Here is a 15,847-nt window from a genome sequence, read left to right on the forward strand (position 1 = left end):
GCTATTGCAATAGTCTAGGTATGAGGTGATGAGGACCTGTATTAGAGTGATGTCAGTGTCAGAGGAGAGAAGGGGGCTCATCTGAGAGATATTATAAAGGTAAAAGCAAAAGGCCTTGGCAATTGAGGGCATTAGAACACCAAGTGGTAGTGGGAATTAGGGAATCATATTGACTTTATCTTGTAACTCAATTCTGGATCTAGCTCACTATTCAATTATGGGTCTAGTCCAATTTCTATCTTATGAGAAAACTTTATTTAGTTGTGAGAACTGGGAGAAAACTTTATTGCATTGTTTGAAGCTAACTCTGCATGAAAAGCTAGACCACCTCTACCTGCTACTTAGAGATCCTTAATTAAGGACCTAAATTATGCTGACTGGAGACCTGGTCAGATCTAAAGATTAATGCAAAAAAATGTTCTCACAGTTATACGTCTCAAGCAACCCATATATCTTATCAGAATACTGACCCTATGTCAGTCAATCAGTTATTCTTTCCATATTCCTTTGATTGAATATAGACACTTGGGGGATTTCAGAGAATTGCACCTGTTTTTTCTTTCCCTTCCACTTTGGAAAGTCCCTAATCTTTTCTCCAATAGAAATCAGATAATGTAGTTTTGTATCCTGATTAATTGTTTATTTTAAAATTAATTGATCTTATTTGATAATTTTTAATGCATAAAAGTTTATTTCCCCCCTCTATCTGAGGAGGTCTGGTCCTGATTTGTTAGGCAATTAATTAGCATTGCTTGATAAACTGATATGCTCAAAAAGTGAAAACTTTGTTTCCTCAGTCATTTCACTTTTCACTCACTACATGACAGATTGGATATAGTAAGGGGAGGGCAGAAGTGAGAGATAGTGAAGAATCCAGGATCACTCCTGAGTTGTGAGTCCAAGGGACTGGGAAGATGGTGTTGTTCTCTACAATAAAAGGGAAGGTTGGAAGTGGAGAAAGTTAAGGGGTAAGATAATAAGTTCTGTTTTGGACATATTGAATTTGGGATATCTCCTGGACATTCATTTGAGATGTCTGAAAGGTAGTTGAAGATGTGAGATTGGAGGCCAACAGAGAGTTTTGACCAGGATAGACAGATTTAGAATCATTAGTATAGAGATGGTAATTAAATGCATGGTAGCTGATGAGATCACCTAGTGAAGTAGTATGGAGAGAGAAGAGAAGAGGGCCCAGGACAGAACCCTGAGGGACCCCTGCAATTAGAGGGTATGATCTAGAAGAGGATCCATCAAAAGAGATAGAGAAGGAGTAGTCAGATGGTAGGAGGAAAACCAGGAGAGAATGGTATTCTGAAAACCTATAGAGAAGAGAGGAGCGGGAGGAGCAAGTGATCAACAATGTCAAAAGTTACATGCAGAGTCTATCACCTCTGCCAGGATTGGGTAATATGTTTTATTCTGAGTTCTTTGGAATTATAGTTGGTTATTGTGTTGAATTCTTAAGTCTTTCAAAGTTGATTGTTTTTACAATGTTGTTCTTGTATGCATTGTTTTCCTGTTTCCAATCACTGTGCTCTGCATCAGTTCACAGATTTTTCAGAAATGGTCATTTTTGTCATTTACAATGCAATAATATTTCATCATATTCATGTACCATTTTTCTGTTGATGGTCACCCCTTCAGCTTCCCTTTCTTTGCTACTTCAAAAAACTAATACAGATATTTTTGTACATATGTATCCTTTCTCCCTTTCTTTGATCTCTTGGGGTTATAGATTGGGCATCAGTGAGTCTAAAGGTATGCACAGTACAGTGACTTTGCGGGCATAGTTTCAAATTGCTTTCCAGAATGCCTGTACACCTTATACCTCTAAAAGTATAGTAACATAGTTGTTTTTCCCACAGCTTCTCTAGAATTTATCCATTTCCTTTTTTTGTCAATCTGAGGAGGGTGAGATGAGATCTCACAGACATTTTAATACAAGGGTTTTTTAATTATTAGTGTTTTGAAGCATTTTTATATGGTTTTTAATAACTCATGTTCTCTCCTCTGAAAACTCTATTTTCACATTTTTTAACCATTTATCAGTAAGGAGTGACTCCTATTCTTTAGAAATTAGAATCAGTTTCCTATATTTTTTTGAAATGAGACCTTTACCAGAGAAACTTGCTACAAAGATTTTTTTTCTCTCTCTTTTGTCCATTTCTCTCCTAATTTTAGCTGCATTTGTTTTAAATAAAACATAAATATGTAAACATTTTGGTCTTATTTAATCAAAATAGTCCATTTTACCTCTTATCACCATATATATTTCTTTCATGGCTATTATTTTTTCCCCTAGCCATAAATCTGATGATAATTTCCTCTTTCTTCTTTTAATTTTTTAAAAAATGTTACCCTTTATTTCTAAGTCCTATAGTCATTTGCAGCTTATCTTGACATATAGCTTGAGATGAAATGGTGGTCTATATCTCGTTTCTGTCATGTTGATTTCTAGTTTTCTCAACAGCTTTTTTCAAATCATGAGTTCTTACTCTGATAACTAGAATCTTTGGGTTTATCAAATACTAGGTGTGATATCTATCAAAATAGGATCTTTTGCTATTTTTGTTTTAGTATAATCAAGGGACTCTGATTGAATCTTGCCTTTATCAATTGAGAGTCCTTACAAGGAGTAAAGTACAGAAACAAAAGTTTCTTTGACTAGAAACAGTGTATGTATTTGTATTGTTAATTATTTTAATGTGATTAAAGATATTACCCACCCATTAGTGGGCCTGCCCATTAAGATGGGAGTTTGATTAGGGAAGATTTGTAGGAACACCCATAGCCTTTTGTTAATGAGGCACTGGTTCTCAAGGGTTGTGATACACTCTGGCTCTAAAAAAGGTATAAATACTCTGAGTTGAGGTTTTACTTTGGGGCTTAGTTTTTGGTAAGAAAGTTCAAGTGCCAGATGAGGACTCTGAGAAGCTGCTAAGGAACTCCCTGTGTTTTGAGAACCCAGATGTTGGGTTTCTCTCTCTGGTAATGATGGTCAGGTAGCTGTATCTGTCTGTTGAATTATGGTCAGGCAGACGAAGCCATGTCTGCTGATTACTTTGGGGCTGGAAGTGTTTGTTTGACCAGATGAGGACTCTGGGAAGTCACTAAGGAGCCTCCTGGCTTTGAGAACCCAGATGTTGTGCTTCTGTCTCTGGTAACTATGGTTACCAGATTGTCTGTTGAATTAGACAGAGAAAGCCATGTCTTTTGATTTGAAATCTTTTAATTTCTCTATATTTTCTTTGAAATTCAGGGTGCTGACTCCCTGAACTAACTGAATGATATATGTACTTGGTTAAAGGAATGATATATGTGCTTGATTACGGTGATTGATAGTCCCTTAAAAGTTGTTTTCTTTTTGTGAATGCAGATCTAAGAACCTGTGATAGCAGCACTCCCCCCCATCCCATGCATGTTGGGGTGCTTATTGCTACACTAGGCTGCTGTGTTTATTTGCTTCTGCATATTATGTACTTAATCTGTTTCACTTATCAGTCTCTACTTCCTAACCAGTTCTAAATCATTTTGACAATTGCTACTCTGTAGGATAGTTGGAGATCAGATATTGCTAGGTCTCTCTTTCCCACTTTTTTTCTTTATTTCCCCTGAGAAATAGTTTCCCTTTTTGTTCTTCCAGATGAATGTTATTATTTTTGTCTAACTCTATATGGTAATTTATTGTTAGTTTGATTGGTATGGCACTAAAAAGTAAATTAATTTGGGTAGTATTGTCATTTTTATTATATTGACTCAGCCAACCCATGAGCAGTTAATATTTTCCTAAATATTGGAAAGACTTCTAGTATATTCTTTAATACATATAATGCTAGCTCATGGTTTTAAAAAGATATTACTTATCATATTAAGGAAATCTTTGTTTATTACTATGCTTTCTAGTTGCTGTTTTTAGAAACAAGGTATTGTATCTTGTCAACAGTTTTTTTCTGCATCCATTAATGTATCGTTTTTCTGAATTTGCTTTTATACATGATTGATTTTTATAAAGGTATCTTACACAGTTATAACATATGTATGTTCCTTTCTATTCCTATCATCTGTTTCTGAACTTGCTTTTTGCTCAGTACATAGCCTACAACTCACGACTGCTCCTTTCCTGGAGTGCCACCTGTTCTTTCCTCTGTTCAACTAATTCTATGACTTGAAACTACATAGTAAATTATCAAGTTGCCTGTTGGTACTTGTTACCTCATCTTAAATAAGCCAGTAGTTTTCTGATATGGGTCTGGAAGTCTTTCTGTGGTACACAACGTGTTTTCCTGTGTACTAGAATGCTTTGTGCAGCTCACTTCTGGACAGAGCTCATTCTCAGTACCCACAGATCTCTCTGTCTCTCTATGCTGACCTGGGTTAGAAAAATGACTCACTGTGACATTTTCCCCTTTGAATTTACCAATTAATACTTGATCATCTGGGTAGCTGAGTGATGCAATGGATAGAGTGCTGAAGCTAGAGTCAAGAAAATTCTTTCTGAGTTAAATCTGCTTTCAGACACTTACTAGCTGTGTGACCCTGGGCAAGTTACTTAACTCTGTCTGCCTCAATTTCTTCTTCTTTAAAATGAACTGGAGAAGAAACTGACAAAACACTCCAATATCTTTGCTAAGGAAGCTCCAAATGGAGTTGCAAAGAGCTGGACATGACTTGATTTACTGCTTTTACTGGATTTTTCTTTTTTGTGGAGGAGTTATGGGGGAGAGCTTGAATGTCTTGCTTGTCACTTGGCCCCTCTATCAATTCATTTTTAATTCTCTTGTTTTGGATTTGACTGATCATAACTACTGCTTCTCATCTTTCTAAAATCTATTTCTTCAGTCATCAATTATGAGAAATGGAACTCTGTAGTTTAAAACAAGTACTTGCTACAACTATCTCCTAGCTTAGTCATTCCAGAGGATTCACCTGAACCATAACCAAAGCCTAGGAAAGTATGTTCTGTTCTCTAACCTTCAGGGCAAACTATTCTTTCTCCTTATCCCTGTTCTTCAACTGGTTGATTTTCGCTCCAGTCACTCCTTTGATTCCTCCTTTGACCCCTCTCCCCTCCGGGAGTGGCTTTTCTTTCAAACTCAGTGGGGGAAAAATAACCAAGGTCATCTGCCTTGAGATCTTCCAACCCAGTTAGTATCAGCAGACACTACTGCTGACTCAGTTGCCTAGAGGAATACTGATACACACACATGTGTGCATATATATATATATATGTACGTATACCTACATATGCACACACATATACATATATGTATATACACACATTACAGAGTATATTTGTGAGATATATAAAACACACACACATGTATTCTCTGCCCTGGGAAATTATAAAATTGAATCAATAACTTTTTTTTCTATAGCTGAACTCCCAACCAGAGATCATACTACATTTATCTGTTTTAAATTTATCCTTCTCTCTTCCCAAGAAGTTTCCCCAATCTCTTCATCTCATTTGGAGCAGGTTAACAGTTCAGGGTAGTTAGCATCCTCTACCACAATTACCTAAATGTTTGAAACACAGGGACATAAACAAATTTAAGAATATGGATAAGCTTCTTGCCCCTAGAGGAAAACTTTAGTTCAGACCACTCAGAACAGAAGAAGAGAAAGAGAATAGAAATCAAGGTACCATTCTTCAATTCCAACCAGTTTCAGCACCATAGCATCTGCCCTTTATCTCATCTATGATTTCTTATAACTCTCTCAGATTCTGGAAACCTGGCACATATTTCTTATGGTAGCCACCTCCTCCTCTACTTCCACTTTTTCAGATCATAAGAATTCCTTTGTCCAGATCCCAGTTTGACTATTCTTCTTCTCACAAACCTTTAGAATGGGCGGGACTAGCTAATGAGTCACATCAGTCCCACTCGGCCAGGCCTAAGGTCAGAGCAAAGCTTTCCAGGAAAAGGAGCATAGAAAACACTGGGAGGTGTCTGCTATAAATTAGCAGACATCCATCTCTATCATCCCGAACTCCTTGGAATGATCAAGATAACACTATATTGGGATAGAATGAGTTTGAGACCTTTCATCTTGGTCACCTTCTTCTGAATGCACTGTGTAGCCGATGTTAATAAAAAATCTGAGTCATTCAACCACCAAACAGTGAACTGAATGTTATCACATTGGTGATCCAGAAATCGGTGTTGCTTTTCACTATTCCCTTTCTATACTTGTTTGCTGATCAACAGATAGAAGGAGATAAGTTGTTCTTATTGTGTGAGAATACACACAATATAATAATAGCATAATAGTATAAAAGTATATACTATATATTACACATTAAGATATAGTACATAGTATATTACATATAGTATATAATAGTATAATAATAGCACCTATCTCCCACAGTTGTTGTGAGGATCAAATGAGAAGTAGGTACTATACAAATGCAAGCTATTATTATTAGCAATAATAATGTTTCAGTCAACATTTATTAAATACTTATTATTTGACCATATGTACAAATATAAAGAGAATAAGTACAAATAAATGTAAAATGGTTAAATATTAATACTTAAATAAGAGTAGTTAATAAGTTAATTAATAAGTTAATCATCATATTAATAAGTTAGTTAATAAGTTAACAGTTACACAAGAATTACATTCCAAGCATGGGAAATGGCCATTGCAAAGGATGAACGAAGGCTGAAAGACCGCAATTAAGAAATCATTGTTACCTTTGGAGGAGTAGTTTCGGTTGACTGATTAAGTTGGAAGCCAGATTACAAAGGGCTGAAGAATGAATTAGAGGAGATGAAGTGAAGCAATGACTGGAGATAGGTTTGTGGGTTGCTTTTTTTTTTCTTGGAGTTTGGTTAAAAATGAAATGAGAGATATTATTGGATGATGTCTTGAGACAACGGCAGGGTCTAGTGAAGGTTTTTTTTAAAGTATAATGAAGACTTGGGCATGTATGGAGTCAGCAGTGAAGGAACCAGTAGCTAGGAGGAGGATGAAATGATTTTACTATTTTTGTTATTAATATAGTCTATTGTAATTATGTGTATTCAGTTGTTTCAGTCATTTCTGACTCTTCATGACCCTATTTGGAGTTTTTCTTGGCAAAGATATTGTAGTGGTTTGCCATTTTGATCTCTAGATCTTTTTACAGATGAAGGAACTGAGGCAAACAGAATTAAGTAACTTGCCCAGGTCACACAGCTAGTGTGCATCTGAGGCCAGATTTGAACTCAGGAAGATGAGTCTTCCAGACTCCAGGTCTGGTGTTCTATTCACTTCACCACCTAGTGGCCCAATTGTATTTATAGTGTTCTCAATGTTGAACCAACCTTGCTTTTCTAATTGAACCTAGTCATAGTGCATAATCTTTTTTATATATTGCTGTAGCCTCTTTGCTAGCATTTTATTTAATATTTTGTTTCCATATCCATTAGAAACATTGTGGCATGTCTTTCCCTCTCCCCCATTACTTAAACTGGATTAAGTATCAAAACCATATTTATTTCATAAGACAAGTTTGGTAGGATTGCTTTTCATTCTATTTTTGCAAGCAATTTATGTAATATTGGAAATGTTTCTTCTCCAGATATTTGATAGAATTAAGTTGTAAATCCATCTGGTCCTGAGGGTTGGGTGAATGATGTTTCTTTGAAAGTTCATTTATACAGTGTTCAATATCTCTTTATGAGATTGGCTTATTAAATGCCTAATTTCTTGTTCTGTTTCACTTGAAATATTATATTTTTAAGGTATTCATCCGTTTCATTTAAGCTATCATTTTTTATTCATACATAATTGGGCAAATAGTTTCTAATATTTCCCTTTTTTTCTTATGAACTGATGGTGAATTTTCCTGTTTTCATCAGTTGGATTTCCTCTCTTCTTCCACCAACCCCTTCTATCCTTCTTCTTTGACTTGATTCGTTTATAGGTTTTCCTCCTTATTGCATGCCTACTTCATTGATTTTCTCTCTCCTTTGTTGACACAGATGTTTGAATATATATAGATTTTCCCCAATGGAATACTTTGGCTGAATCTAAAAGGTTTTGCTTTGTTTTCCAATTATTGGCATTTTCTTTTTTTTTTTTTTCACTTATTTATTTATTTAGTTTGTTTTTTTGGGTTTTTTTGGGTTTTTTTTGTTTTTTTTATTTTTTAATGTTTAATAATCACTGCCATACAATTGAGATTTTATCCCCCCCACACCTACCCCCCACTACCCCCCTCCCTCCCCACGACTGCATACAATTCTGTATAGGTTCTACATATACTTTCCTATTGAGTGTATTTTCACTATAGTCATGCTATGTAGTCAGACTAAAATAAATGAAAGAAATCATATAACAAATCAAAACATGATACACAAAAACTTACACATACACAAACATGATCTGCTACATTTTGCGAATGACTTCCATATTTCTTTCTCTGAGTGTGGAAGGCATTTTGCCTTGAGAACCACCATTGGGATTTTTTTTTTTTTAAGAAGTTCTTGCGTTATTACGAAATTCCAAGTCTACCAGAAAAAACTCTCGCACACTGTGGTCGTTGCTGTGCACAAAGTTCTCCTGGTTCTGCTCCTTTCACTCAGCATCAGGTCATATAAGTCCTTCCAGGCCCCTCTGAAGTCTTCTTGTTCATCATTTCTTATGGCACAATAGCACTCCATTACATTCATATACCATAATTTATTCAGCCATTCCCCAATTGATGGACATCCCCTTGACTTCCAGTTTTTGGCAACTACAAAAAGTGCTGCTATAAATATTTTTGTACATGTGGGACCCTTTCCCATTTTTATGATCTCTTGGGGATACAGTCCTAGTAGCAATATTGCTGGGTCAAAGGGTATGCACATTTTTGTAGCCCTTTGGGCATAGTTCCAAATTGCTCTCCAGAATGGTTGGATGCGCTCGCAGCTCCACCAACAATGAATTAGTGTTCCAACTCTCCTACATCCTCTCCAGCATTTATCATTTTCTTGTTCTATCATGTTTGCCAATCTTATAGGTGTGATGTGGTACCTCAGAGTTGTTTTGATTTGCATCTCTCTAATCAATAGTGATTTAGAGCATTTTTTCATATGATTATAGATATCTTTAATTTCTTCTTCTGAAAATTGCCTGTTCATATCCTTTGACCATTTATCAATTGGGGAATGACTTGTATGATTATACATTTGAGTCAGTTCTCTATATATTCTAGAAATGAGGCCTTTATCCCCGAGCTTAGCTGTAAAAATTCTTTCCCAATTTACTACATTCCTCCGGATTTTGGTTGCATTGGGTTTGGTTGTGCAAAAACTTCTCAGTTTAATGTAATCAAAGTTATCCATTTTGCATTTCATAATGCTTTCTATCTCTTCTTTAGTAAAAAATTCTTCCCTTCTCCATAGATCTGATAAATACACTATTCCTTGCTTCTCCAGTTTATTCATGGTATCAATCTGTATACCTAAATCATGTACCCATTTGGACTTTATTCTTGCGTATGGTGTCAGCTATGGGTCTATGCCTAGTTTCCGCCACACTGTTATCCAGTTTTCCCAGCAATTTTTGTTAAACAGTGAGTTCTTATACCAGAAGCTGGGGTCCTTGGGTTTATCAAACAGAAGGTTGCTATATTCCTTGCCTACTGCATCTTGAGTGCCAAGTCTATTCCACTTGTCTACCTCTCTGTTTCTTAGCCAATACCAAGTGGTTTTGATAATTGCTGCTTCATAGTACAGTTTGAGGTCTGGTAGCGCTAGGCCACCTTCCCAAGCATTTCTTTTCATTAGTCCCTTTGATATTCTGGACCTTTTGTTTTTCCAAATGAATTTTGATATTATTTTATCCAGCTCTAGAAAATAATTGTCTGATAGTTTAATTGGTATGGCACTAAATAAGTAAATTAATTTAGGTAGAATTGTCATTTTTATTATATTAGCATGGCCTACCCATGAGCAACTAATGTTTTTCCACTTACTTAAACCTGACTTTATTTGTGCAAAAAGTGTCTTGTAATTGTGTTCATATAATCCCTGGGTTTGTTTTGGCAGGTAAACTCCTAAGTATTTTATACTGTCTACCCTAGCTTTAAATGGAATTTCTCTTTCTATCTCTTGCTGTTGGACTTTGTTGCTAATATATAGGAATGCAGAAGATTTGTGTGGGTTTATTTTGTAACCTGCAACTTTGCCAAAGTTGTTTATTATTTCAAGTAATTTTTTACTTGAATGTCTGGGATTCTCTAAGTAGATCATCATATCATCTGCAAAGAGTGATAACTTAGTTTCTTCTTTGGCTATTCTTATTCCTTCAATATCTTTATCTTGTCTAATTGCTACAGCTAACATTTCTAGTACCATATTGAATAATAGTGGTGATAATGGACATCCTTGTTTCACCCCTGATCTTATTGGAAATGCATCTAGCTTATCCCCATTGCATATAATGCTTGCTGTAGGTTTTAGATAGATACTGCTTATTATTTTATGGAAAGTTCCCTTTATTCCTATGTTCTCTAGTGTTTTTAGTAGGAATGGGTGTTGTATTTTGTCAAAAGCTTTTTCTGCATCTATTGAGATAATCATGTGGTTTTTGTTGGCTTTGTTGTTGATGTGATCGATAATGCTAATAGTTTTCCTAATATTGAACCAGCCCTGTAATCCTGGTATGAATCCTACCTGATCATAATGTATTAATCTTGTGATAAGATGCTGTATTCGTTTTGCTAAAATCTTATTTAAAATTTTTGCATCTATATTCATTAGGGAAATTGGTCTATAATTTTCTTTCTCTGTTTTGTCTCTTCCTGGTTTGGGTATCAAAACCATATTTGTATCATAGAAAGAATTTGGGAGGACTCCTTCTTCCCCAATTTTCAAAAATAGTCCATGTAGTATTGGAATTAACTGTTCTTTAAATGTTTGATAGAATTCACTTGTGAATCCATCTGGCCCTGAAGATTTTTTCCTAGGGAGTTCATTGATGGCTTGTTCAATTTCTTTTTCTGAGATGGGGTTGTTTAAGTATTCAACTTCCTCTTCTGTTAATCTGGGCAATTTGTTGGCATTTTCTTTCCTGAAATTTTTCATATGATTTTTTTCACTGACCCACATATTTTTTAAGGTTAAATTCTTTAGTCTTTAACTTTGGATTCGTTCTTCAAAGGTGACTTATTGAATGTCATTGTTATGACATTGTAGTCAATAAAGTATGTGTTTAGTATTTCTACTTTTTCCCTATGTTTATGAGGTTTTTATGCCTTAGCACATGTTGGTTTTTGTACAGATGCCATACCTAGCTAATCTATCTGTCTATCTGTCTGTCTACCTAACTGTCTACCTACCTATACAACCCTGTGTTTATGCCACTTATATTAGGTTTTCCTCATAGGTTGAGGGAATGACTTCTTCACACTGTACCTGCCTGAGGCACAGAGTAGGTGAGAGTTTGGAAAAGAATTCTTGTCTTCTAGCTTTCAGATTTGAGCAAAGACAAATGTGGTTCTAGGATCTTTTCATGGAAGGGTTCTTAGAGGGAGAGAAAGACTTTGGGAAGAAGTCAGCGTATAGCAAAGCAGGCATCTTGAGGACATTCCTATTTCAAGGTGCCTCACTAAAGTCATTGAATAATTTCTCCCTGTGTGAGATTGAGAATTTTCTATTGAATTAACATACCTTGCTTCCAGAGGGAGGGCTCCTTCACTTGGTATAGTCTGTTACATTCTAATCTTTATAAATTTTCTGATTTCTGTTTGCTATCATCTTGGATAAATAGGTTTGTTTGGTATTCACTATTGTGATGGTCTTTGTGTAATTGATATTTGGAGGGAAAGGAAGTCGAGCCTTTGGATAAAGCTTGGGACACCTACTCCTTAGTAGGTGATAGCAATCAGAAGACTTGCTTGAACTTAAAAAATTTTCCTTTAGACCTTTAAATGTGATTTGAGTGCAAAGGGATTGTAATGGGAGATGTGAAAAGGAGGAGACAGGAAAAGGTAAATTACATCACAGGAAGAGGCACAAAAACATATTACAGTAGAGAGAAAGAGGGGAGGAAGACGAGCATTGTTTGAGATTTACTCTCATATGATTTGGTTTAAGGAGGGAATAACAAACTCAGTTAAGTATAGAAATCTAACTAACTCTACAGGCAGTAGGAGAAAGGGGAAAGAAAAGGGAAGGGAGGCTAAAAGGGAAGGAAGAATTAGTAAGGGAAAAGGGGAATAAAAGGGAGGGGGGGCTGAAAGAAGGGAAGGAAGCAATATTTAGCATGGCAGATAGATTCTAGTCCAATATTCTGTCTTCAGGGAGAGGAAAGGAAAAGAGAGGAGAGGAGTGGGGAGGAAAGGAGAGGAAGCCAACTCGTGTCCCCTTTTCTCCTCAGAGTTTTCAGTGGAAAAGGATGAGAGAGATTTCAGAGATATCCGTCCATACCTCCCTGCTAGTGGCATTTAGTCAGATCTATGTAGATATACACTTAATCTACATGAGCAACACATATCTCTTTCATATATATATACACACACATGCATATATACATATATGTATGCCATATATACATATACACATGCATACATACATATATGTATGTGTGTATACCCCTTTTAATTCCTATTTAGAAATCACAAGAGATCTAATTTTCTAAAATTATATTCAGGGTCTTAACTTTTTTCCTGTTTATCTTTTTGTTAGATTTCCACAGGTGAGAAAGGAGCCATATTGAGGTCTCCAACTATGGTAGTTTTGCTCTTTATTTTTCACTGTAAATGTTTTAATTTTTCTTTTGAGTACTTAAATGCTATTCCTTTTGGTGTATATATGCTGCATATTTATTATACTTTAAAAAAAAATCTCTGGTGACTTTAAGTATAAAGTAATTTCTCTACCTAATATCTTTTAACCATAGTAATTTTTACCATTGGTTTGTCTGAGATCATGATTACTACTCCTATTTTTTAATCACCAAATATATAATAAATTCTACTATAGCCCTTGTTTTAATTCTGTGAATCTGTCAAATGTGATTTTTTTTTTCAAAGCAACGTATGCTTTGATTTGACTTTCTAATCCATTCTATTGCCCTCCTCTGTTTTATTGGTGAGTTCAGCCAATTCATGTTCACAGTTAGAACTGTTAATTATTTACTTCATTCCATCATATCCTCTTTTACTTTTTCCCTACTTTGTCCCCAACCTCCTCTTTCCAAAGAAGAAAGAGGTAGTGAAATAGAAGAAATTTGATCAATAGTAGTCAAATATAATCAAGAGAGTTTTCAGAGCTGTGCTGGAGCCAGGTTGATCTGACTCACTAGAACTGATTGTTTAATTTTCAGTGTCTGCATTTAAACTTCAGAAATGAGCAAACACTACACTTCGGGACTTGGTTTATTGTTCTGATGATTGTTTAGACTTAAGAAAATGATAAAGAAAATGTTTAAACTTTTAAGTGTCTTGTGTACACTTTTTTCCTCCAGAGAACTGGTTGTTAAACATTTACCAACACACCACCGTGTGGTGTAATGAGTGGTGGTAAATGAGTAAGGATCATTGGATGCTCCTCCCCTATGTTTGTATACTTTTCCTCTCACTCCACTTGTAAGAGATAGCAAGTTCCTCATTTCTTCTCTACTATATTCCTTTTACCTTCCCTTTCTCACTCTTTTAAAGCAAATTTAAAAAAAAGCAAAATCCCACCCAGATGTTTGTCTTTCTTAGCTTCCTCCATGACCTTCTAAAGATATTCAACTTTTGAAGGGACTATTGTCTTCTCTCCTCCTCCATTAGCACTTAAACTCCTTCCAATTGCTCAAATTTGTTTACTTTTCTAGGTTTCTATGTGTTTGTGCTTCAAGCTCTGTTTTGTTTTGTTTTAATCAGAAATGCTTAAAAGTTCTTTGTTCTATTAAGAATCCATTTTTCTTCTATAGGATTATCCTCAGTCTTGTAGAGTTAAATTATTCATGATTGTAAGAAGTTATCTTTTATCTTTTGGAATGTTGTATTTCAAGATTTTCCCTCTATTTAAATTAGTTGCACAATCTTCTAGGATTCTGACTGTAGCTTTTTGGCCCTTCTTCCATTTTTCTTTGAAAAGAATACTTAATTCTCCTGGATAGATACTTGACATTTTTGGGTTTTTTAATGTGTCTTCTGTCCATAAAAAGGTCCTGCTAGTGTAGACAACTACATTAACTTTGGTACTTGTTTATTATTACAGTGATTCTAGAAAGCAATGCAATAAACAATTCCGTTAATTTTGAGAGTGTGGAAGGTTACTGAGAAATGCAAATTGATTTGCTAGAATTTCTATTGTCTTCTAGGTACCTCAATTCTCTGGAAGCTGGAGTTTCCTATTTCTCACAGGAAATTCACTTCAAAGATGTGTTGAGAAGTGATGATCAGTTTCGTGATATCTTGAGGAATAAGAACAGGAAAAGCAATGGTGAGAAGCCTTTCCAACTTTTTTCTTCAGAACAGCCTCTTCTAAAGTCTATTACTTACTTTCCCCAAATCTAGTGTAGTTATTCTTGCTACCTTTTTCAAGGTTATATTTTTAGATTTTCTGCCATTTTGTATGATTTGTGATATTGTCTCCACTTGATTTGCTTGTCATTGAATGAAATTCCGAAATCTGCACTGAAATAAGAAAGCAGAATTTTCAGTATTCAATTGGCAAAGAAAAGAAGGAAATGTCATTTTCATTCACTTAAATGATGCTTCCCATGGAACATCAATTAAATGTGCATTTTTGTTTCAATAAAGATTTAAGCATCTATTGTTTTTTTGATGCTTAAAGCTATAGAGAAAAATCAGAAGAGTCTTGCCCTCAAGATACCAGTATTCTCTCAGGGGAGAAACTATACACACACATATATACATGTAATTTACATGTATATATGTGTGTGTGTGACCTGCTCTTCTTTTTCCTAAACCAGATCCATCCAATAATGGAAATAAATTTATGCTGATTCATTCACATTCTCTGTTTGATTTCTCTTGTTACTGAAGAGGTCTGTCTGTGCAGATCTGGTGTTGGGAAAAATAAGCCAAGTTTCTCTTTGAAGCCCTCTCATCTCCTTTTTGGTATCTTATTTCCCTTTATGAAATCTCACAACCATTTTAAGTGCCTATTATTCCTCTCAGCTATGTCAAGGTTGAAGAACGATTTAATAAATCTATCCTAAATAAGATGTTAGGTGATACAGGAATATTTATTTTTGTTTCTAAAATGAGAACAAAAGCAAAGAGGTATTTGTCACTGTCATGGAATATATATCAAGAAAAATTTAAATGGAAGAGGAATTTCCTACCGATGGTGAATGCCTTAAGAAGTCACTGTTTAGGGATGACATTGTGCTGATCGCAGAGCATCCTTGAATACTATAAGAATGCATGTTGCCAGGATTTTGTCACAGAGGAGCTACAGCTTATTGAGTGAGGCTTGATGATGGTGATGATGATAGCTACTAACATTTATGTAGTGTTTACTATGTGCCAGGTATTATGAAATTGTCATCTTTAAAATTGTTATTTCATTTGATTCTCATAATTCTAGGAGGTAGATATTATTATCCTTCTAGTTCAATCTCTTCATTTGATAGATGAGGAAAAAGAGCATAAGTAACTTGCCAAAGATCACACATTAGTAAGTATCTAAGGCCAGATTTGAACTCAGATCTTCCTGACTCCAGGTCAACACTCTATCCAGTATACTACCTTGCAAAGATATAGGTATGTTTGTCCTTTGTTGCTGAAGAAGACCATGCTATCAGAGAAATAATGACATGACTTGCACTGGACTTTGCTTTGAGTGAAGGAGGGCTGTGCAGGTCACCAGCCTCACTTCTCCTCCAGAGCCATCTGACTCCAATGACCAGA

General features: G+C 35.3%; 1 protein-coding gene across 2 annotated transcripts in view; it reads left to right on the plus strand.

The window, feature by feature from the left end:
• GUCY2C (guanylate cyclase 2C) overlaps positions 1-15,847 on the plus strand; it is a 121,906-nt gene that overhangs the window by 21,027 nt on the left and 85,032 nt on the right. For both annotated transcript variants that reach the window (XR_011977040.1, XM_072653876.1), the window contains exon 5: positions 14,290-14,411. Coding sequence is in view for 1 of the 2 variants with exons in the window: in XM_072653876.1 (XP_072509977.1) it covers positions 14,290-14,411 (122 nt within the window). In the remaining variant the exon portion in view is untranslated. The remainder of the gene's footprint in view (positions 1-14,289; positions 14,412-15,847) is intronic.

This window comes from Notamacropus eugenii, chromosome 3 (genome assembly GCF_028372415.1).
Source record: "Notamacropus eugenii isolate mMacEug1 chromosome 3, mMacEug1.pri_v2, whole genome shotgun sequence".
NCBI lineage: Eukaryota > Metazoa > Chordata > Mammalia > Diprotodontia > Macropodidae > Notamacropus > Notamacropus eugenii.